Source organism: Corvus kubaryi, unplaced genomic scaffold (assembly GCF_017639235.1).
Source record: "Corvus kubaryi isolate FWS band 111438036 unplaced genomic scaffold, C.kubaryi_AGA036_p1.0 37397, whole genome shotgun sequence".
Classification (NCBI taxonomy): Eukaryota; Metazoa; Chordata; class Aves; order Passeriformes; family Corvidae; genus Corvus; species Corvus kubaryi.
In genome coordinates this window covers 16,792,726-16,817,861 of record NW_024581136.1, presented here as the reverse complement: position 1 = coordinate 16,817,861, position 25,136 = coordinate 16,792,726, and the positions used below count along the sequence as shown (strand labels likewise).

General features: G+C 42.7%; 1 protein-coding gene across 1 annotated transcript in view; it reads left to right on the top strand.

Annotated features, from left to right (window-relative positions):
- Positions 1-25,136, top strand: part of FNDC3B (fibronectin type III domain containing 3B) — a 186,112-nt gene that overhangs the window by 102,159 nt on the left and 58,817 nt on the right. Inside the window, exons 6-7 of the mRNA XM_042041887.1 lie at positions 652-936; positions 19,181-19,239. Of these exons, the coding sequence (XP_041897821.1) occupies positions 652-936; positions 19,181-19,239 (344 nt within the window). The remainder of the gene's footprint in view (positions 1-651; positions 937-19,180; positions 19,240-25,136) is intronic.

Sequence of the window (25,136 nt, the reverse complement as noted above, 5' to 3'; positions counted from 1 at the left end):
CCTGCAAGCTGACCTGCCTTAAGTTAGAGAGAGTCATCCTTGGAGGGGGGGAGTGGGGACTGTATTTAATGAAGTGTATCTGAGGGGTGCACATAATATTTATGATAATTCTCAAACTTTTTTTAGATAGTTTTAATTCCCAAAGCTTCTACTTCATGTTGCACTTCTCTCCTTAGGCAGCACAACTGACATGATTTTAAATTCTATTCATACTGGGAAATTAAATTGCATATAATCAGGGTTGGCAGCTTGAAACCGGCACATCTCAGCTTGTTCTGTCCAGTCAGGCCCTGAGGAAGAAAATGCTAAATTGCTCTGAACTTATGAAGGCTTTTTCCAAAAGATCAGTTCTGTCTGGATTTTTTCTTGAAATCTGTGTCCCTGAAACACAAAGACTGAAAAGGAGGGGAAAAACTCTCAACCTAATTGCTGTATTTTACACACTCACCCAGAGTAAAATTCTATCATCAAAGGAGCACAGTTAATACAAAATAATTGCAAAAAAGGGTTTTCTTTAAAAAATCTCCAGAAACATCTGGAGTCATTTCATTTGGAGATGTCCAGGAATTTGGTTTTATGAGGGGAAAAAAAAAAACCACCTCAGTTATCTTTGTTGCTCCAAGTTAACGCGGGTGAACCGTTCCGTTTCAGAAATCATACCACTATATGGGATGTCCAGCTACATCACCAGGGAAGATCAGTACAGCAAACCACAGCACAAAAAACTCAAAGACAGGCAGATTGACCGCCAGAACCGCCTGAACAGCCCTCCCTCCTCCATCTACAAGAGCCATATAGGCAGCTGCACAACGGTGTACAATGGTTATGCCAAGAGCCACAACGGGGCGAGCAGCGGCGGCGGGGGAGCCCCGGCCCTCAAGAAACCGGAGCGCAGAGCAAGGAGCAGCCCAAAGTCAAATGAACAAGACCCACATGGTAAAAAGAGGGGTTTATTTATTTTTAATTCCTTTTTATTGCACCTTTCCGGCTTGTGACCTCCTCTGTATGGATCCAGCGGCCCTGCCAAGAAACACTCCCACCCACGCGTAAAGCGGTGTTAATACAGTGTGAACTTAAATACGAACACTGGGCTTGCTGGGCTGTGTTTGTTTTGTAAGGTGAATCTGGTGCCTCCCCATCTTTCGTGGCTACTCCCTTGGTAGATGCAGCATCATTCTTTTTGTATCTGTTGGAAGCAGAAATGCATTTTACGGGCAAGGTCTTGGTTTTATTTTGCTTTTCGGAGAGGCATCTTGGCACTTCGCAAAAATCTTCACAGACAATTGAGCTATAACCAAAATCTTGACTACTAGGAACCACTATTTTGTATATCCTAGGTAAACCTAGTTAAGTTATTAGAAGGTTTAGAGGTGATGGCTGAAAAACCAAGGGGTTTTTTTTATGTGGAAGTTCAGTGAAAGTAAGATTAGTTGAAAACGAAGAAAACTGAGAAGTTTTCTCAATGTTAGCCATTGGAAATAGTGGTCAAATAAGTCTGGCTACTTTTGAAATAGTTTTCTTCAGCATTTTCAGAGACTTGCCATTTAAAAATGTAAAACTTTAGATAACAACCCAATGTTTTACTGTAATCAAATCTCCTTTATCACAAGCCATTCTGCACACAGCCAGTTCTACCTAAATTTAGCTTAGTAACTTGTTATAATCCCTTATACCTACCTGCCTTTCTCCTCTCTGCCTGTCCCTTTGCTAACTGCTACAGCAACAGCTTCCTGAACAAACTTTGATGTCTAACCAAAGCAGCATGTCCAGGATATTTGCAATGTAGCACACTCTGAAATCTCTTGAGTTAATTTATGCATATAACATAGGTTTTCCATTATCTGTCTATAGTGTATATTTATATAGCTGTGTTCTTTTTACATGTGAGGCATAACCAAAAGAAATAGTCATGAAAATTAACTGTACCAGTTGCCAAGGAGGGGGGGAAAAAAGTGCTGCTGGCATGGTAAGGAATGAGGATTTGCAGATGTGCTTTCAGGGTCTTTAGAATTAGCAAGGAGCTGTATTTGGGAATGCTGTAATCCAAGAAAATGAATCACTGCATTAGACTTTCTAGTTATTTCTTGCCAATCAGCTTACGTGAACTTTAGTATTCTTACTTATGTTTAGGTGTTTATCTGAGGTGGAATACATGAGGTGTTTGAAGCACATGTGTGAAAGACCTGGAATAAAGTATAGCCTTGCCATATAGGCTCAGTGAGTTCTGAGTCAGCCTGGCTGATCACTTCTGAAATAATCTAGAAATAATTTAAAAGCATCTTGTCTGAGGGTTTCCTGCAACCCTTGTGTTTGTCTAATTTGTTGCCTTGGGCTGGTCTGCTGTGCTGCAGCTGAAGAGCCATGAGTGCTTTTAAAATGCCAGGAAAATCAGTGGAGTCAAGGCTACGGCACATCCAATCTTGTCAGCCAGAGTGCCTTCAAACTGGGAACAGCAAGGGATGGAGTCCTCCCCCAGCTGTGGAAAAGTCCCTAACAGGAGGCTGTGCAAATAAGCATCCCTTGTCCCACCCTCCTGCCTTTTAAAATTAGGTTCTGCATCAGCACCCAGAGGTGGCAGCCCTGGAGTCGCATCACCTGCTCAGCAGTAAATCCATGACCAAAGCAGGAAGAGAGGAATATGTTGCATATTAAAAGGAAAAAAAAAAAAAATACAGTGGGTTCAAATGTGATGTTTTTGACATCAAAGTGTATTATTATAGTCATACATGGAAGCTTACATGCAAATTCCTGCAGAAAGGTCACAGAGGTTTCTTAAAGGCTCTCATGAAGCAGCTCCCTAAAATAACTTCCCATTTGGTATTTACAAGCTTCTAATCATATCTGCTGCTTTATATTTACCTTCTCAGTTTCTTCTTTAATTATTTGGGGATTTATTGATGAATACCCACCTAATGTGGCCATACAGGTTATTTGGGTTAGAGTTAACAGCAATCTGGGCTCAGTTGCTAATTTGATTTTTGCTGCTAAGATGACTGTGTGTTTAGAATAGCCAAGAAAATGAATGTGTCAGAAGCAAGAATTAGCAAAGGGATTTAAACTTATAGGTTTTGTGGATGTGTATCTGTTCAAGCCTGCTAATAGTTAAAAACTTGATGGTGTTGTGTGGCTGCTTCCAAAATTGCAGAATAGCATGGAAAACCTATTTTTAGATACATAAATATATAAAAATGTGTGTATATATATATATATATGTATAAAATTTGTGGAGAAGTCTTTATTTAAAAAACCACTTAACCAAAAAACTCCTTAAGAGGCAAGCAGGAATGTATGAATTTGCAGTAAGATTTGGAATAAGGTGAAGGAGAGCTGGAGCTGAGGGCTTTGTTTGCACAAATTTTCTAATTGGGTTTGTGATATGCTTGATAGCCTATCGTTTCATAGCTGGCTGTGGGGTGTGTGTGCTCCTGCAGTGGAACTGGCATGCTGCTTCTGGGAGTTTGGATGATGGAGCAATCCTGGGATCCAGCTGCTGGCGAGGGAGGGGGCTTTAGGAGCTCCGGACACAGCTGGAGCAGGCACTTGCACAGCCTCAGCTCTGGTTGCTGCAGAGAACAGCCTGTGTCAGTACACAGTGCTACAGCCTGACAGTGATTGCTGTCCTTTGGGATTGGGCTGTCTGAAGCAAAGTTTGGGAGCTGCCTCAGTGCTGGAAGCAGGGGTGGGAGCTTGCCAGGGGCACCTCTCCCAGCAGTCCCAGCTGCTCCTGAGCTGATGCTCTGAGAGGCAATTGGAGTGTCTGCTTTAATCAGCAGAGGAATATGATCCACACAGGGGCATTTGTGACAGGGAAGGTGGGAGTTTCTGTTCTTGGATCTGCTGCCACTGTGTTTAAGGTGATGCTTGTCCTGCTCCTTGTCTCTTGCTAGTGATTTCTTTGAGGGGTGTGTTACTCCTTCCTTAGCACACCCACTCTGCTGTGACTGAGATTATTACAGTGTTGTAATACACAATGTTGTATTACAGGAATAATAAGAGGGGCTGGAACACCTTCCTTATCAACACAGACTGAGAGGGTTGGGCCTGGAGAAAGGGGAAGACCTTAGAGCTTATAAAGAGGTTACAAGAGAGCTGGAGAGGGGCTTTTGGAAAGGGCATGGAGTGACAGGACAAAGGGGAATGGCTTTAAACTGAAAGAGGGCAGGGTTAGATGGGATATTGGGAAGAAATTCTTCCCTTTGAGGTTGGGGAGGCCCTGGCAGCTGTGGCTGCCCCATCCCTGGCAGTGTCCAAGGCCAGGTTGGATGGGGCTTGAGGCAGCCTGGGATAGTGGAAGGTGTCCCTGCCCAGGCTGGTTCTGTAACATAGCAACATCCTCTTTTTACTAGGAATTTACAGTTTCAGATTGGGGAAATAAGTGCAATTCTGACCTTTTCCACTGAGTGCATCATGCTATTTTGTGCGGTGCACTTGTAAATAAAGAGTTTTTGTTATGTTGGAAACACGCTGTTTTAAGGCAAAAAACCCAGAAACTGATGGCTTGTAATTGACTGAAAATTTAGCAATTCTTCTCAGTGTTTCTGGTAGGATGATGGATGGTGTCTTGTATAGACAGAAGGCTTGGAGGTATGATACTGAGATTCTGATTAAAAATCCATCCTGGAGCTTTTCTGCAGAGCTGTTTTAAAAACCAAATGGGAGAGGAGGGAGCGGGATTGGGTTTTTTGTGGGTTGAGCTTTGTTTTTTTTTCATAAAGGAGCCTTGCCATGTAAAAAGATCTGCAAGCGGAAATCCTGTCCCATTCATGCTGTCCTTTATGAATTTCAGTCTGAGTCACTTCCTTCTCATGCACTCAGTGGCTCCCTTCTTGGTCATGCAGTGATCTGGTAGTTTGAGAAGTTCTGTGTGTGGCTGCAAGTACTGTGGGAACATAAGCAGTTTTGAGCATTCTTACGATGCTTTCGCCTATTTCCTTATAAAACATCTTTTTTTTTTTTTCTCCCTTTGAATGAGATAAAAATCTTTTTTTTTTTTTTTAAATTCCTCATTGAAGTTTGAAGAGCTTAAGATAGCAAAAACTGAAACACTTCAAATGGGTAAAAGTGGGAAGCAGGCAATGGATTGTGGCGTGCATCCTGTGCAGGAGCTGGGTGCCAGAACAAACAGACCCAGCCCGGGCAGGGAGGCGGCTCTGGGCCGGTCGCGTGCGCCTGTAGGAAGGTGTTCTTAAAGAAGGTTTTGTCCTCATTTGAGAAGATTTGGCTCTACAGGGTCAGAACAGGGGCCTGTCTAGCCCAGCAGTGTGATCAAGATGATGCTGAGGGGCAGCCTGCAAGCCTGCACACATCCCACACATCCCACGCCCCTCTCCCGGCTCCTCTACCAGCATCCAGACCTGCCAGGCCCCAGGGAGGGCTGAGTCCTGCCCGGTGCTTTGGGTACCCACCCACTGACCTGTCGTCTGTGAACTCATCTAACTCAGTTTTGAAAAGCAGATTTGCTTTCCAAGTGAGGAAAACTGACTTTGGTGTGCTCTTCAGTGCTCTGAGCAGCTGCTTTCTTGCATGTGGCATTGATGTGCTGTACATGTGGAGAAGGGAGGAAAAAACATAGGAATCAATGTAGAGTTCAAAGAGTTGTTGTAGACCATTGATAGTTCATAAACTCCTGTAGTACCATTGTCACATGTGTGCAAGCCTCAGAGGTGTTGCTTTCCTATTGTGGAGGTTTTGTAAATCTGATTTTTGTGCACTGAAGCAGCCTCCAGCTGCTCCCAAAGGTGAAAACCATGGCTTCAAATTCCTGCCTGCACTGCTGATGAAGTTTCTCAGGAGATGTGGGTAGCTCTGTATGCTCATTTCTTAGAGAGAAGTGCTTTGTGAATGCATGGAAAATGGGCTTGGCAAGAGAACTTTCTGCCAGTGGTGGTTTTAATTGGAAAATGTTTTAAAATAAGTACTGTACTTGGCAAAGCAGAAGTTCTGAGGTGAGGACGTACCCTCAGGTATCCCTGAGTGGGGTGGGATGTACTCTGCAAGCTGCTGAGAAGTGAGGATGAGTGGGTGACGTATGAAAAACCAGAGCTGAGGTGTTCTTGGTACAGCCCCATCCTGTTCTCTCTGAATCTTCCGTGTCACATTTAAATATACTTAGGAAAAACGTGGGGTTTTTTCTATTTTTGTTTAACTATATCAAGTTGTTGTTGTTTTAATCCAGAGCCTGTGAATTAAAGGGAAATTGAAGGAGGTGTGATTCAGTGCAGACAGGAACCAGGCGAAGTTCCTCTTCTTACTCATTCTAGATTCTGTCAATTCTTTTCTATTTTGGTCCTGAATCCATTTTGCTTATTGAGTCATACATTTATTTGTGCCTGTATATCCTATAGATTTAAAAGCTTAAAAGAGTAGTTTCATCACTTTTGGTCCATGTAAGCAAAGAGGCTGAGAAACACTGGCAGTATATGTAAATTTTATGTTCTTTTAGCCAGGAACTGATGATTTGGTACATGCTAATAGACTTTTGTTATACAAATGTAGAAATATTCTTCAGAAAAAACTGGTCATAAATGTTCTTTCTGCTGCCATACAAAATACCCCTCTGTTAAATGTAGCTTCTCTGGTGTCCCTAAATGTATTTGCTTCTATAAAATAAAGAGTTTCAATAAGATTGTCTCCTGAAAACAACCTGTCAAAACTGACACAGTGATTTTATTAATAACATGGAAAAAAACACTCTGAAGAGTAAAATACATCTGTCAGGTTAAGTGAATTTTAGTATTATACCAGGCGATGCAACGTGGAACATAATATTTAGTGGAACCAGTCACGTGTTGAATCTTGTGAGCACAGATCAGCATCATATATTAAATCTAAATGGTGTTACTGTTTCTGCTGCATTTTTTTCTACAGTTGTAGGCATTAATACTACTTGTCTGAATTCTTCAGCCTTATATCTCATTAGAAACAGATTTTGTGTGCTTTTTGCTGTTTTCCTCTAAGTTTTACTGCATGAGAGGAAATAGGATGCATTAATTAGGGCACAGTCTGAACTTGAGAATCCACTGTTCATTTTCGACACCTGGAATTTCCAGTGTGATACTCTCGTGCCTTGACTTTATCTCCCACATCGTGACTGAGCTTGTGCTTTTGTTTGTTTCTATTTGGAAAGATGCCTGCTTCTTCAGCAGTCTTCATCTTTGGTATTTTCTCTGAAATAATAGGCTGTGAATTGCTCCTTCAGGCAGTAAACAAAGTGGTTATGAGTGTCAGATACACCTTCGTGTACCAGACTGAACTCCATTAGCTGGGCCACACAGATTCTCACTAAGTAATACTTTGCCTAACAGTCACGTAAAGTAACCACTTAAGTGAGCTTTATGTAGACTGATGGCTGTATTAGAAACATATTGCAGGGTTCAGGTAGAGTGCATTCCCAAGTTCATGTCAGTCTGTGTGCCTGCATCCAGATGAGGCTTAATTTGTGACTTTTCTTCAGCAAAAAGAATGGCTGAAATGTTGATCCAATGTCACTGAAATACACTGTGTTGAGGAAGGGAAACAAATCTGTTTCCTTTGCTGTCTTGAGGCTTAACTCACATCATAGGGGCTTTGATGAAGAAAGGTGAAAGCTGAATATCACAAATGAAAACCAAGTCCATGCCCAGTGCACTCCCTGCCTCTGCCATAGCTTTGCCCAGTTCTAAACCCAGCAGTGTTTTGCTTTGAGCTGCCTGTGGGTACTTCCTTCTCGTGCATCTTGGCCAACTCTTTCCCAGAAGTTGCCTGAGTGCAGATAATTCCCAGGAATTTGCAAGCCTGTGAAATCTTGTCTGCATGTGACCTGTCATGAACACGGAGGTGTTCTCTTGCTGCATCCATACTGCAGGAACAAACCCAAAGTTTATGGGAAGCCTGGATGCCACAGCAGTCCCACCTTCTTTCACACCACATTGCTTCGTTAGCACGGAGTTCTACAAGCTGGGAAGGGCTGAGGCAGGCAGAGAGGAGATACACGCTATTTTTATGTGCTTATCTTGAAAGACTAAAGAACCAGCTTCATAACTTTGGCACCAGAAGTTGTAGATAAGAGACTCTCTTCATCAGCTAAGTGGGAGCACCTCCTCTTAATTTAATTGAGCAATATTCTCCCATCTTCAGTGTCAGCTGGTTTTAAAGGCGGATGGAAATGCCTCAAACTTGGTTTCGTTCAGACTTTTTGTACTTGAAAATGCGAAGAGAACACCAGGGTAGTGTGGATACACGTGCTCCAGCGTGGTTGTGAGGTGCTCTGAGAGCTGGTGGTCTGGGCATCCACAGCTCTGAGCCATCAATGGGGCAGAATGGGTCACCACAGTTCTGGTTACATTTTTCAGTCTCATCACAGCAGCTGTGACAAAATAAACCTCATTAGAAGCTTCCTAATCTTCCTAAGTGTGCTAACTACAGGAAACACAGCTCAAAGTCCACCGAGGAATGTGTAGGGCATATCTAGTAAAGAGTGGGGAAATCTGGCACTGGGGCTTGCATTTGACCTTATTGGGGCTTAAAAACCCTCTTGGCAGTGGCTGGTGTTTTACCTCAAAGCTGTTTTTCCCAATCCTGATCAGTTTCTGTAGACTCTCATATTTTTATTCTCATCTGCTTTTATCCCTCCCTTGCCTCATTTTGCCAGCAGGATCTCCTTGGCAGGGCGAGCTGGATAAGCTGCCTGCTCCATCATTTATCAGGAAATCAGTGCTAAATGACGTAAGGCACAACCTCTTCCCCCAGAGGATCTTCATATTATCTCAAGAATTTGCAGCTTCTGCTGCAACTGACGGTCAAATCCAGAAGACTGAAATCTGAACCTTTTTCCTAGGAGTTTACAAAATTTATAGTTACACACCCAACAGAAAAAAAAAAAAAATCATACAAAGTACATTTTCATCCTGCTTAAATGCTCACTGATTAAATGCCTGTGATGGGGAGAAGAGTTACACCAAGATCTCAGAGCTTCAGAGCAAGATAAGCAGTGCATCCTCAGCAGTTAGGAGGAGATAACACGGGCCACCGACAAAGGAAGGGAATCGTGTTTCCCTTATTTGGCAGTATCTGGGACATTGAGGCAAAAGGGAGAGGGTATTTATAGGGAAGAGGTGGAACATTTCCTCCCTCCAGACTGTAAAAAATAAAACAAGTTGAAGTTTAATGATTTAATGAACACCACTTACTTGTATAGCCAGATGTTCTGGACAATGTCCGTCTGTATTTCCAGCTGGGTTTGCAAAGGTGGTGAAATGAAATTTCATGTCCCCCTGAAGTTAATAGGATTTGTTTACTGAACTCTCTCAGGCTGTGCTTCAAACCCCATCAGTTACTCTTCCTTTTCTGAGGAGGGGTGGAATTTGATTTCCAAAGTTTTTGTGACTTTCAGTATATTTGCTTTTAAGGGGAGGAAAAATTCTTAACACAGGGTGATGCTTTGAGTGTTGCAGTTAACAGAAAGGACAAACACTGTTCTAAAATGAAGCAGCCATTTCAATTTTCTCCAAGGTTTATTATAAAAGATTTTGTCCTGAAGCTCAAGTTTGGGTTTTTTGTTTCTTTTATTCCCTCTAAGGAGCTGTGCTTAGAAGCAGCTGCTTTGATTTACTGCAATTCGTGTGACTTGTGCCTGAATTTCGTCTCAGCAATGAAATCCAGAATGAGTTGAAATTCCTGTAGCTTTGCCGAATCCTTCCCAGCCATCAGTAATCAGGTGGATGTTTCTGTGAAATACTTTAAATATTTGGAAAGGTTCTTAGTGGTGAAACTGGTTGTGCAAATATCCAAGATCACATTTTGCCCTTGTTCCATACAGGACTGCTAATTGCCCATGCACTGCTTTCAGCTCACTGGTAGAAAGTTGGTACAGACATTATAGATCAGGTTTTTTAAACATTCTTGATTTCATTCTTCCCATCTCAGACATGGGAGGGCACAGACAAGACTACATCAGCCGTTTTGACTTCTGCATTTTAGAAATTTAGGCCCCAGTGTTTATTAAATGTTCTGTTCAGTATCCTTCTAGCTCACATAGTCATAGTTCATCCTTCAGACTTGACTGCAAAACAATTTAGGCTGGGATTGCTTGAGTCAGTTGATTGTCATCTGTCATGAGGAAGAGAATTTATTTCTGTTCTGCTGTCAATCTGTAGGTGTTTGGGTTGATTTGAAGAGGGGAGGGGAAGCTCTTTGCCTTCCCTTATCTCTGAGCTCTGGTGCCTGGGCTGAGTGGAAAGAAAAAAATGTTGTCTTTTGTTTTCACTTGAAGAGAAAAATGGTTTCTGGGATTACTGTGATCTCCTCCACTACTCACTGCAATTTCATTGTATCATAGTTTTCATCTGGAGAAGTAGGTCAGTGATTTACATTGGTAACAGAAGAGCTTAGGTTGGGGTTCATTCAAAGAATGTTGTAATTGCAGCCCCTCACTAGGTTGCCATTGAAAAATCCCAGTGAAGGCTTCATGAAAAATCTTTGCCTTTCTAGCATCATGATTTGGTATGGTTGTATTAAAAACAAAACAAGAAAAATGAACCAAACAAAAAAACTCCACTTTTTTTTTCCTGAGGAATCTAGCATCTTTCTGCCCTCAGTTGTGACTGAGGGCAAAATTTGGCCTGCAGTCATTTTCTCAAACTTTTTTAGTTCATGATGGGTGCTGCTGTGCCTCTGCATTGGGGAAGTGCTTTGCTGCCTTCCTCTTGTTGTAGCAAACTCCGTGGCTTTACAAGGTTCACTGCCAAGGAAGTTGTTAATTTTGGCTGAGGTGCTCTGTTCAATCCCCAGCAAGTTTGGAACTCCTATGGAGTCTGTTTTGGCTGTGCTGTATGATTGTTTTTCTGTGCAAATACGCAGTTCTGCAGGTTATTTGGCTAGTTTTGTGTTTGATCAGGAAAATGCTCTTATTGTGTAATAGGCAGATTAACAAAGGGTTTTATGGCCAGAATTGCCTATGGTCATATTTTTGAATGCCAAGAAGTAAGTTTTATTTTGTGTTCAATACTGGTGCCATTGTCCCCAACACTGGGGATGGTATTTCAGAGGAAAATATTTCCTCACTGGCATGGGGCAGCAGACACAGGAATTTAAAGTCCAGACTGGGCACACTGGAGATTTGTCACTCTGTGTGCATGAGGGATTGTGCTTTCCACCTCAGTTCTTGTAGAGTTCAGGACTCACCTCTGCCCCAGCAGGACTTGGTGTGGCTGTCCCAGCAGAGACACTCAGGAGTGACAGAGACAAAACCAAGCTTGTGGTGGGATGCAGTGGAGCTGTCAGTGACCCGGTTGGGAAGAGAAGACTAATTCTTGGTGCTGTCAGACTTGTGCTTTTTGTCAGTGCAAGGAGGAGTTGTGAGTCTCCTTTCACTGTCTGTGGTCATGATGCTGAGGCTCCTACTTTGCCTGGCTGTGAGAGTCAGATGCCAGGACTGAAGGGAACCTTTTCTTTCTGAGAGGAAATCTCCCCTCTGTAAATGCCAGATGTTGTAATTTCACAGCTGGTGTCAGACATCCTTTTGAGCCACTGTTTCACAGTTTAACAAACATGGGTGTCTCAGCCCTGCTGCTGACCATCCCCTCTTCCTACTCTGAGCTGGGCAAACCTGTGGAGTTTTTATGGCCATGTCACCTGGGGTGCTGGGGACAGCAAGGTGCAGCTCGGCAGAAGTTACATCCCCTCCTGATTGACAGCTGGGTTCCTCAGCCTGGAGAGCAACCCTTGAGTGTGGCAAAGGCTGGACAGGCAGTCACAGGGAATGAGGAGAAACAAGAGGGACAAAGCATGAAGCAGCACGCAAATAAGTGGAAGGAATTAAGGGTAAGGAAATTCCATGCATCCCAACTATTGTACAATTTTTATTGCGCTATTCTGAGGAGTGTGAAGAACATCATTGTTCCTAGGAAGAGATTAGTGTTTGTTGGCAAAGTCTGTAGTGAGAACAAAACATCAGCCTTCTACCTGGAAAGTGGGAGTCGGGAGCTCCAGGAAAGTTTTAGGAGGGACTTCCAGTCTTCTTGTCAAATACTTGACCAGAAGTTGGAGGGGTGGACACTACTTTGCTTATCTGCAAAGCTTTTACTGTCTTCCCAACCCCACATAGTCTGCAGGCTGCTGCAATAGAACAGCAAAAGGGAAGCTGCTGAAAATAAAAAGAAAAAATATTTTGACACAGAAAATAAGCTAAAGCAAGTTGAAATGATGAAAAGAGAGCGCTCCAAGAGGAGGTCCTGTGTGTAAGTGGTTTGTTGTTCCAGCAGATTCGGCTTGGGCTTCCTCTGTTTCTGTGGGTTATGTCATTGTTTAATTTGGTGTTCCTTCAAACCCAGCCAGCTGCAGCCATCCACAGTGCACTGCCTCTGTTATCTGCTTTGGGAGATGTACAAAGCGCTGGCTCAAGATGTCAAATGGATGTGATGGAGATGGGGGGTTGCTGTATTTTACTAAGAAAGCCCTTTTCTGCCTTCTAATAGACCAACTGTGTGTTCACAGTAGGAATTCGCTCAGATCTCCAGCCAGTAAAGTAGGAGTTGTTTTTGCTGTCTTCCAGCAGTAGCAGCAAAGAAGCAGAGAAAAAACAAACCAAACATGTCACTTACCCTCCGTTTGTCCCTTGCATCCAGCCTTTTATTTCCCTTGTAGGTTGCTATTGATCTTATTTTCCTTCCTCCACCCCAATGAAAAGCATAGATCCAAACAGTAATGGAGGACAGGTAGGATTGGGCACCCTTGCATTTATTTTTAAAACACTTTTTAGCCCAGGTGACTTCATTATGTACATCTGAATACATCTGAATACTTCCACATCTGATCCTGATCCCTGTGATAGCAAGTGCCTTTGGTTGAAGAAGGATGAGCTGTGCATTTGCACTCCAGGTACTTTGGAGTATCCTGTCCTATGGACAATAGGATACTGAAGCAGTCAAGGTGAAACTAGCAGGTCAATAGATATGGATTATGGCCAGGACATCTCTGAAACATGGGATTAAATTCATGCCTAAATCACAGTGCTGTAGAGGCAAAGCACTTCGGTTATCCTTTGCTTTATTGTCCCAGTGAATCTAGATGACTAGAGATTTGATTTTTCTGATTCCAGATCTGAAAATGTGATTTGTGATTTTCTGGAGTTTATACAGGGGTTTTGTTCTGTTTGCCTTCAGTTATTCGGGGAGTGACTTGAGGGTTTTTTTGGTGTTGTTGTTGTTTTTTTGGGGGGGTTTTTTTGTTTTTTTTTTTTTTTTCTCTCTCTATATATGGTTTGGTCTTTAAGGACAAATAATGACAAATAAGCTCCTAGAAATTAATTAAGGCATGTTAGCAGGAGAATTCAGATAGCAACAGTGGGAAGGCACTTAGAAATGGAAAAATTGTGATACACTCACTCATGCATAGCAATTTTTAAAAAATTAGAACATGTTTTAGCAATTGTATCTAAAGTTGGATAACATCAATCTCTCTACCTTTGTCTGGGGAGCCATAATTGTGTTTTATCATTGGTATTTTTTATTAGCTTTCATGTAATGAACAGAAATGGGAAACATTTAACATTTAGAAATCTCATCCAGGCATTTGTAGGCTTAATTAATCTTCCTTGGTGTATTACAGGTTCAGCATGGTGTGATTGACTGTTTTGAGTATAAATATATTTTTTCACAGGTTTTTTTTTATTCTGAAGGGCTCCTTGTTCTGCCCAGTGTGGAAGTAGTGCCGGGAAGAGTATTTTAAGTACTGTGTGTTCAGCATGACACTGGGTTTGCCCTTCCCAGTATCACATCTGTCAGACAGCAGTAGCCTGGCAGTTTATCAGTGACCCTGCCCAGTCCTGGGCTGCCTCCCTGACAGACTGGAAAGCTGCATCAAACTGGGTTAGGCAGGAATTTGTCCTAGGTCTAATTTTATTCAATATTTTCATTAAGGACTTGAAGGATGGAATAAGGATTGAGAGTTATTAAATTATAGTCCATATCAGGCTCTGATAGGGTTGAGAGTGCGTGATGGGTCAGGGAAGGAGAACGAGACAGGAGGAGAGCTCTGTGATGGCCTTCAAATAAAAAGTTTGATGAAGGCAAGAGCCATGTAGTGCACTGCAGATAGCTGTTCTCAAACCTGCTGGGTTTTTTAATTAGGTGGTAGTTCTGGGAGGAAAAGGAGATTACAAACCCTAAGAGTCAAGTTATTCTGTAATTAAAGAGGAGAGGAAACCTCCAAGAAAGCTCTGTGAATGGGTCCTTAGTTCTGGTGCTGCCAGGGCCCCAGCTGGTTCACGGTGGGCAGGGCTGTGCCACGTCTTCAGAAGGATGGAGACCAATTTAAAAACATGGCACAGGACAGCAGCAAGTGGGGTCTGGTAAAGACAGGTGTGGAGAAATGAGCTTGCTTTTAGTTAAAGGAAGAAATTCCTTCAAGTATGTGAAAGGTGGCAACAAAGAAAGGGGTGATGAACTGGCCTGGGGCAGATGTGCAGGAAGGAAGGGATAAGTTTCAGGTTCAGCGGGGAGAGTTGAGATGATCTTCCCAGTGATGAGAGGAGTTAGATGCTGTGGTAGTTCGACTAGCTGAGAAGTTTGGAGATTGCCATGATCATGGGGCAGGAGATAATTTATTTAATTGTCATTTATTTTGAAAAAAATGGGCTAGGGAGCCATCTCAGAGAAATGGTTTGGGTGTTGATGATCATGTTTCAGTGTAGGAGGATGGACTCGGTGACTCTGTCACATCCCCTCTGGTCCTGTGACTCAGCTGCTGCGTGACATCTGCAGCTTTAGGTTTGTTCTTGTACAAGGAGCTTATTAACTTATATTTCTGCAATTCCCTGAAAGTGTGCATGTGTTCTTCTTGGTGCCTTCAGCTTTGACATCGGCAGGCAGCTCACAGAGGAGCTGGGCTGTGTTTTGAAGAGTTCATTTTCTCGGGGGCTGTAGGTTGTGCTGTACGTGACTGATGAAAGATCTTTCCCAGCATTAAAGCTGGTCACAGCCCCGATAAATCTGGAACAAATTCTGAGAAAGCATGTCATGTTATGACTGGCATATCTGTGAGCATGGAGCTCTGCTTGAGAATTAGACTCAAAGTTTGCAAAGTGCTAGTGCTGATGTCATTCCCTTGGAATGGAAAGGCTGTTGAAACAGTAAATACTTTCTGTGGCCAGAAGCTAAGTCTTGAGCCGGACCTTTTCCTCTCTTCGAGGGAAAGAATGCAGAACAAACCTAAAATGTGTATTTGCAATGGGAGAATCTTAATTAGTTTAGAGCTTTTAGCTATTTCAAACCATTTACATACACAGCTGCTGTTCATGCAAACATGTAAACTATGGATGGAAGCTTCAAACTTACCTTGAACTGACATTTTTTTCCCTGTTTTTTAAAGCTGTGCTTGGTGTTTAAAAGTATGGTTGGAAAGGTCTGAAAATTATATTTGTGCTGTACGTGCAGAAAGGAACATAGACACAGGCTAACAGAAGCATAGAATAAAAGGCTTTAGTTCAGCAAGACTTGACACTGAAACCCTGTTAGCACCAAACAGCTGCTGAGAAAGTGTTTGGTGTTTAGAGGCGTTTACTCCTGGTTGTATCTAAAGACTTTTGTTTATGATTCAAAACTCTGAAAAAAGAGAGGACTGAAATACAAGCTTAGATGTAGTCCAGGTCTTTCAGCTGGCTTTTCTGCAAAAAAAACCTTGGATCCAAAGAACCCACAGCCTGGGAATTAGAACCTAATGCTGCAGCTTGGGAGTGCCATAATCTCCCTCAGACAGTGGGATTAACAGGGTAACTCAGATTTTTGTACTGTCCCTCAGAGGACCCCATTGAGCATTCACAAGGAATTCATCCCCACCCCCAGCTTCCTCCTAGGAGAAAGAGTTTTGCCATGACAGATGTGGGGAACAGATGTTGAGAGGAAAAGTTATAATGGGACAATGACCTGAAGTGTTAGTTGGGCTCTTCCTTGACATGACTGAGCTTCTGTTCCCGATGGCAACGGGGGAAAGCAGCTCATGCTGCCCCTGCAAGCCCCAGTGTTTGGGGGGGGTTTGACACACAGAGATTTTCTGTCTTCATGTCAGATACTCAGTGTTCAGTCAGCTGAGGGAGAGGAAGGGACCAAGACTGAAATGCAAATCGACTGTCTGTTGTTCAGGGACAATTAGTCCCAGGTGGGTGAATCATGCTCATCCACCCACCACCTTTCCTGAGCAGCTCTAGGTAGTTTTTTTGAACTTGAATCTCCTGTTTTACATCAAGACTTGCCCATTTCTTGCTGCTATTCTGCATCTGTGGTGTCCAGCAGATGCTGATGCTTCTTGTCCCTAAATGCTCCAGTGAGCTAATCTGGAGTACAGTCCTCGATGGCTGCTGAGTAACAACAGAGAGCAGGGAGGAAAGGCCTTCCAGCAGCTCTGTGTTACCAGATAGGCCATATCAGATGATTTCTTTCCTTCTCTATTGTCTTCTATTTTGGAAGGCTTTCTGCTCTTTGTTGGCTCAGAAGGAAGATGTTGAGCTTGATACTTGAGAGAGATTGGCAGGTTAGAGCAACTTCCCTACTGAGGGAGGGATTTGGGACAGGTCTCATTCTCCTTAGCTTAGTCTAGCTCAGGAGACTGTGAATAATTATGTTTATTACAGAAAGGAAGTCAGCCACCCAGAGAAGCCTGAGATTTTTTTTATGGCTCTTGAAATGGGAAACTAAGTTTTGAAATACTGTAAATACTGTAATTCTTGATAACCACTCCTGAGGTCCCCTTTCAACCTGAGCTATTCTCTGATGCTATTATAGACCTCACTTGTGGATGTTTATTGCTTTCTGCCTTTAATATGTGCTGTGTTTTCACAGGGCACTATTTATTGTATGTATCCCATTCCTTCTCTCCCTCTCCCCAAAGTTTTTGAAGGAGACTTGTCTTTTTCTGCCTCCATCTTATCTGTATAAACTCTTGGTGACATAAATGTCCATATTGACCACATAAATGTCCACCTCTGTAATAACCCAAGTCTTCTGTATCTGGTGCCCAGAGCCTTCTCTGTGTGAACAAGATACACAGTTGGGACACTAATACAAAAAACTCCCTGAGTAGGACTCTTCTTTGAGAAGTTTGGAGTACTTAAATTATTATTTATTTGCTGGGCATACCCACCTCCCTTAAGTGCTGGAGTCAGTTCCTGTGCCTGGAGCAGTTTGAACCCTCAGCCCTGACCTGCAGAGGGTCGGAGGACTCAGTTACTGTACAGAGCATTCACCTTTCATGGGAGAGGGAAATGAGATTTCTTTGGGCTTCAGGGTTTGTTTTCCTCTCCTGCTCAGTGCAACAGAGCATCCTTGCTAGAAAGCAGAGAGAGGAAGGAAAATTCAGTCCACATGTTTGGGATTTAAGGTTGAGAGTGATTCACGCTCAGCTTCTGGGGGTTGTAATTAGGGGTGACATAATAACCATAAGCTTTCGATAAAATAGTAGCAGCTTTCTTGTTACACTCTGAGCTGCAGAAGCTGCTTCTGATTAGCATCCCTTTGAGATAGGCCTGCAGGATCTCCACACTGTGCAGATCTGGCTCCAGGCTTTTGTGGCACAGTTCAACTTCTTTACTGATGCTGAAAGGAACCCTGAATTCTGAAATATCCCAAATTTTGATATTTTCACTTGGATCAGCATCTCAGCCTTTTCCTTGGCCATTTTAGTCCATCTGTGTAGTTTTTAAATCAGTATTATCATATTCTGGCTCAATCCTGCCAGTTTATGCTCTTTATAATACACTCTGAGGGTTATCTGCTATGGAAAAAAAACCAATCTTGCTATCCTCCACTTCTCCTGAAATATTACTACTCCTTTTTTTTCCAAGTGGCTGAGGCTAAAAGGAATCCAGGAATGTGTGCAGCAGGAGATCTGTCATTCCCACTCCACACCAAGGTGCATTCTTGTAGGGAGAGATGGGCATTTACACTGGAATTCTGCCATTAGCATTCAGCCAATTCTATTTTTTGGCAGTCGAGCACATGGAATTTTTAAAAAGAAGATCTACTTTTTTAAAGCAGGTCACAGACAAAAATAAAGACACATTCTTGGGCTACAAGAAGTAGGTCAAGTTTTGGGGGAATCATTAGTGAAAGCTGTTGATCTGATCCCACCTGTTTATTAATGTTTTTGGCCTTCCTATGCCAAGTACATCTGGCTCATTTTGCTTTAGGTGAGATATATTCTTCTGCTTTGGTGAGCAAACTTTTTGCATTAACATTTTAAAAAAGAAAAATGAAAAAACCCCAGGAAAATATGTTCCTAGTTTTCCATTAGAGAATACTGTAGTGGAAAGTGAGGCCTCTCTGTGCTGTCGTCCAAAAGGAATAAAGCTGCTTTGTGTCACCTCATTACTCTAAGCTGATGTTTCACCTCAAGATTGTTTTGGGGGGGAGGATGGGGGAAAGGCTGATTGCACTGCCGAGAGGATGGCCTCTGCAGCACGTTCTGCACAATTATCCCTCTAATTTAGGGGGAGCATTTCACAGCTTGTAGGTACCTCTGTAGCCCTTGCAAGAGCTGCTGTGCCAGGCACAAGGCTCGGGCAGGGAGGATGGATTGCTGCTGGTCAGACTTTGGAATTTGCCTGGCATCACTTTATTGCCTGTGCAGTTGGAAGGTGGCTGTAAAAGAGCTTTGGGCATTACCCAGTTTAAGGACAGGTGTCTGCAGGGTGGGTGCTGGGGCTCAGGGCAGGCACCTGTGTGGCTCCTCTGGGCTTTCCGTGAATGGGACAAGGACACTTGTCCTCTCCAGATCCCTGCTGAGCAGATGGACAGCCCAGTCTGCAGCTGCTGGAGTGAGGGTGGGTTTGGTTCACAAACCAGGGTTAGGTTCAGCAGTAACTGAGAAACTGCTGGGCCTCTTCCACGGCCGAGCTCTGGAAGCGGGGTGGTTTTGCTCTCTGAATGCAAATCACAATTACCAGCACTGTTTGTGAAGGACGCCTCTACAAATAGTCTCACCTTGCTGAATATCTGCAATTAGTGGAAGTTTCATTCTCTCCTTTTTCTCTTTTATTTTTTTGTAACGATAGTCCTTGTAACTGCATGCCTTAAATCCACAAGGCAACTGATGCTCGGATGCAGGTGATGTCTGTCTCTCTCCCGCCCCTATTTTTATTGATGTAACTGCAATTTTTGTATAATTGTGGTAATTTATTTCTCCTCCTCTTTCCACATTCTCTATTTTACAGAATTTGATTCAGAAACAAAAAGGGTTCAAGACATTCTTTCTGGAATGGAGAAACCACAGGTATGTGATCCCAAATTGCCCCACAAATGTACAATAGCAAATGTGGTAAGTAGATTGTGTCAAAACATACTGGTGATTTCATAGGGGAGCACCTCTAATTTTTTCTCTTAGTAGGTTGTTGCCACTAACTCATTTTACTGGGATATAAATCTGAAGGATCTTTTGTGCTCGGGGGTGCTTGAGGGCTCTGCCCACTCCAGGAATTGCACCAGCTGTCTGTTTCCAGAGGACAATTCCCAGTATTCATACTGTGATGGGGAACTCAATGCACTGGGGTGACTTACACAGCTCTTACCCCCCCTCTCCCCTGGGTTTTATTTTATTTGTCATGAGCAATTTGTCTTTAATCATGATTAAATTAAGCTAATTCTATTATTCAATGGCAAATTAGTGTAGTCTGTGTTTGTCTGAGCCATAAAAGCCTGTGAATTATAATGGAATTGAATCACCCTGTAAATAACCCTAATGCTGAGTGTGACTGCAGTCAGGTGAGGTTATTAATAAATCTGGTTGTAAGCCCTTTGAATGTCATGGTTTTCTAGTTTCATGTGTCCAGTGAAAGCCAGAAGAGTACTGTGGGTCTGAATGGATGGTCCAAGCCAGCACTGGAAGAAGCAGTCATGGGGCAGAGGGAGACAGAGGTCCCAAAGCACAGCCTATTTCCTTTGCTCTCTAGGGCTCAGGCCTTTCTCTGTCCAGCTGGAGAGATAGGGCACAAATAAGCAGATAAATAAAAGATAGTGGTGGAAAGCTCGTGTGAAGATTGGGTTCAGCTGATAGAGGCTGATACAAAGACATTCTGCAGTGGGAGCCTTGGCTGCAGGAGTGGCAGAGCTCAGGGATAGCCAGGTGTGAACACAGGCTGAGTTTTATTTTTTGGCCTCTCTTCTCATGGATGCTTTTGTTCTGAATAAATACAAAAGGTGTTTGGTCTTAAATTGCTCTATCAGTAGGTGCTGGATCCTGGTGTCCTGGCATGGGCAGGAGCAGGTTCAGAGCCAGCCACAATCTAAGCCAGACCTGCCGAGATGATGAACAGCAGCCTGAGTTCTGTTCACAAGGAGGAAGTCACCTCATTGTGTGTGGAAACAAGTGACAATACTAAGCTGAAGACTTGAGAGAAGAGTTTCAGTGTGATCAGAAGGGAAGAAAGGGCACTTACACAGAATTAGGCTTGTTTGTTATACAGAGGGAGTCAGTATTTCAGTACCAAGGACCACCTGAATGTTACTCATTCGGTCAATAGCCACAGCCAGGTGCTTTTACAAAAATCCAGAGAGCTGACAAGAAAAATGCGTTGTTTCATACTTTTATCTTTAGAGGTAGGAAGAGAAGCTATTAGAGCAATTTGCAGGATTCTAAGATCTGTACAATTAGACTTATGGTAACCAGAGACTTTAAAGCAGAAAGAAGCAAACCCCCAAAAATAGACAAATATAATTTTCCTTTAATCGTATAAAAAATAGGATTTTAAAAAAAAGAAAATCTAAACCATGGCAAATGCTGGTTCAATAATAATGACATTTACTGAGGTGATGTTGGGGATTATCTATTACTCTCTCTCTGTAACTTTGACATTTGTGAGTAATTAAACTCACAGGACTCTTCACAAATCATGAATTGCTGTGAATGACTGTGTGTAGTCAGTATTACATCTGGTAGAAATACATCATATTATGCATAAGCAGTAGTCTTGGTCATGTTTCTTGGCAAATCTTATGCATATATAAGTGAAAAATAAACAATATATAGGAAAACAAAAGTAAAGAAAGAAATGATGCAAAGCAAAAGAGCAGAGTGGTGAGTCAGTGACAAGTGGGTGATGCTGTGGCTGCAGCACAGGGATTTGATTTGTCCAAGTGGGCAGCTCCCTCCATCCATAGCAGGGACCCCATCTGGAGGGATGAAGCCATCCAAAGGGATTAGCCTTGTGAGCAACTCCTGCAGGAGAGCTATCACAGGGAGGTGTCTGGATTGTACAGGTACCTCTCTGAGTACAAAATACACACACTTTTAAAATCATTACTTCATAGAAGGTCTGTTTTCAATAATAGACATTGTTACCTGTTGGAGAGATGTGCAGCCAAGCTGTAAATTTAATCAGAGCTTTGTCCCTTTAACAGCCAGAATTTTAAAAGGCACCTTTTGCTTTTATTCCCCCGTGATTTTGTGTCAACTGAAATATGTTTTTAGTGCACGTTATCACAGACAAAGTAAGCATTCTCTGAAACAAGTAACTCGGTGAGGGGAGGGAAACTTGACTCTGGGTTTCTGAAGTGGCCGCATCCGACAGCGTGGCTGCCGAGGGGCTCGGGGGGACATCACCCCCCGTGGGGAATCACTGTGGCTCTGTCAAACCACGGCTCAAACATCAGCCTGGCTTTCCAAAAGGCAGCCTGCTCCCGCTGACTGGCTCTGCAGCAAAACTCATATTTAATCACTGAGGTTTTTGCCTAAAATTGCAGGATTAGAGCCATAATTTAAAAGCAGAATCTTGACCCAGTAATAACCGTGAATTCGTTTGACCCCCGAGCCTTTCAAACCGTGCCCTCGAGGGAGTAAATGAATGTTGCTTGCAGTGTAGTTCTCACACATACAATGAGCCCCCGAACCACACGATGCCTGTGAATGCTAACCCGGAATTTGAAAGATAATGGAAGTTGTACAGAAACATTTTTCATTACCTGAAAGACGGGAAGGACCGATACCCATCAGTGTTGTAGCCTTATTGAAGTGGTGCAGGAGCTGGATTCTTTCCCAGGGGCTTTCATGGAATAATTATTTACACCACCGAGTTTTGATAGAGCAGAAAGGAGGCATTTACTGTGTAAACCGAGAAGTTTTCAGAAACTAATTAACTGTGCTTTTCACCAGACGTACAGAACTCCTTGTGGGAGAATCTTTTGTTAGGTCTCAGCTAAAAGGCCAAGCCAGCCCTCTTCAAAGGAAGCACAGTGATTTGGGGACAGATGAGACAGGCTGGGGGAGCTCGGGAGCAGCACAAAGGTTTACCTGCCCAGCCTGAGAAGGGGTGCTCTGGCTGCTTATATTTTGGTCAGATGGAATTAGTGCACTGTTAATGAACAATAAGCTGGTTTTAGTGATGGTGAAGTATTTCTGTCTGCAAGTTCAGAAGGGCCGTTAAGCCCAGCATCATGGTGGTAGCTGGGCTGTTCCTTGCAGCATGTAAAGGGCTGGTCCAGGTCTGGAAAGGTATTTGTGTAAGCTAGAAAAGTTGGAGGTAAAGATACTGAGCTGTTTTGCAAGTGTCTGCTTGTTATTCTCAACATATCATAACCCCATTTATTTAACTTGCCCTTTTTCACAGCAAAGCTAGTGCTTCCTGCTCCAGGTACGAGTTCCTTGGTAAACTAAGTGGTGGCTTTGGCCATGACAGGAGATACTGGCAGGTAGCTGTGATATGGTATCAGCCTGTTGGTCACGGAGCAGCGATAGGTTTATCTCCAGCCACACAAATAAACCTGTTCCCAGCTGACGTGCGCAGCCCAGGGAGGGAATAGATTTGCCTTTTCTGACTTATCTCGCGGACAGTGACCCCTCACTTGCTTTCCTATACTTGCTGTGTGTGCTCAGTGCAGGTAAGACTGGTATTTAACAGTTTCCAGCAGCAGTTGCTGTGTACCTACAAGCTCCAAGGCAGCCAGCAGCCACTCCGGGTGCTCCTTCCCTCTGAAATTAATGGTGTAGCTGGAGCAGCTTAGCAACTGGGTTTGGACTTTTATCCTCTGCATGCTGGCTTCAGAATAATAGTCTGACAGTTTCTAGCAGTTAGCCCACAAGATACTTTCCCTTGTTTTCAGAAACCTAAGACCTAACTTTTTACAGATTGCTGAAGTTCATGGAGGGCCAGAGCTTTGCCGTATGCGGAATATATACGTGTGTCCTTGGGAGTAGTCATAGAGAAAAACATTTCAATAGAACATTGGCAGGATATCATGCCTCCAGCTCCAAGTCTGTCTGAATTTATGAAAAACAATTATGCAAGCATATTTCCATAATAAAAGAAACTGGATGTTGATGGCCTGAGCTGGCATAGTAGTAATGTCTGTTAAAAAAACCCTAAAAGCTATTTGGATCTTGTTATTCAGTTTTCTGATCAAAATATTATTTTAAATGCCGATTGTATCTTTGCCACAATTTCATTTACATACGTGTGTGTATATACATATATGCATGTATCTCAAAAAAATTAACTTATTTGCCTTACTTGAATAATTCAAGATTCTTATAAGGTATCTGATCCAGTATCAGGGTTAACTGGTCCAAGATTTTAAAATAAACATTGATTTCATAGCATCAGAAAAACACGATAAGAAAATGCCATGAAGGCAAGGAATGCCATGAAAATTCCTACAAGAATTTGCTTGTCCCTATTTTTTACAAAGAAAGCTTGATGCTACTTAAACCTTCTTGCCTTAAAACTTATTTTTTCACATTATGTTGAACAAAGGTTTTCTTTTTTTGGCAAGACTTAAACGTGCTGCTATAAATTAAAATCTCTAACTTTTGAGATCATGGTGTTTATGATGAGACATTTCATGGTGTCACCTACTTGTCAGGCTGTTAAAAATGGATTTATGACTTGCTCAGAAAGAATCTGCGTGATATATGGGTATCAGACACAACAGTTGCAGTGCTCATCAGCTGGAAGCAATGTGTTTCCACGCGAGAAGTTAAATATTCTCCATTATATAAAGATATCCAGAAGCTGGAGTGGTAAACAAGCAGTCCCTGAAAGCAGATTGCTAATAATACTTGATTCCCAAGTAATTTGTGGGTAAGGGGTTTCACTTGTCTCAACAAAAGTTAGGAAATGTGTAACTGAGCACCTGCAGCATTCATGTTACACCTTCTGAAATAACGTCATCTTGCTCTTTGTGTTGCAAAAATCTGTCAAAATTACAGATGCAATGAAATTTGTTGCATAGGAAAAATAAAGAATATAAACCCTCACTCTTTGATTCCTCCATATGGAGGCTAACTAAAAAATATTCTTTATATCTTCACTACACTTAAGAAGGGAAAACACCGTTATTTTAATGATGAAAAGTGGAGAGTTGGTGGCAGAACATTTGAGGCTCTGGAGGCTTTGAGGCTTCCCTGGGATATTTCAGCAGGCTTGTATGAAAATGTGCTGCCTTTCCCAGATAACCAGTGCAGCTATTGCTTTTTATTATTTTTCTTTTGAGACAGTGACAGGGGGGATTTTTTTTTTCTTCTTTCTTGGCCTGATAACAGAAGGCTGTTCTCTGGGAAGCTGCTGCTGTGTGCAGCTGATGTGCCAGTGGCTCTCCTGGTGAGCAGGGTCAAGCTAGTTCTGTAAGCTGTGTGAACCTGGCTCTCCAAAAGGATACAGTGGCACTGGTGGGGTGGTAAAATCGTTTTGGTGCAGGGGTTTGAAGTACTTTTTCCCTGTTTTATTAAAAGAGATTCCTCACCCATCTGCCACAGAGGTGTTGCACTCAGTGGTGACTGCAGATCACACACAGATCCTTCTCTCAAAGCACAAAGTGATTGATTTGCAATGTAGTTTTTAACTGACAAATTGGACCTTTTGTTATGATTTTCCCTTGTGCTTTTGAGCCAGCATAACTTTGCAGGTTGAATTGGGTTTTTCTGCTTATTTGCTGTTGAATTATTGTGGTTTCAAGTGGCAAGAAGGAACGGGATGACTGAAAAAGCCATCAGAGTTTCATTTAAAAAGCTCCCCAATAAAAACTTTAGAAAAATAATTGTGTACAAAACGATCTATAGAATAAAGTCTTTGTTCCACTTAGTTCCAGTTCCCTTCTGGGAATGGCCACAGCAGCAGGTGCCTCCAGAGTCATCCTTTGCTGGATGCTCAGACAGTGACGAGGCATTTCACTGCAGGGGAA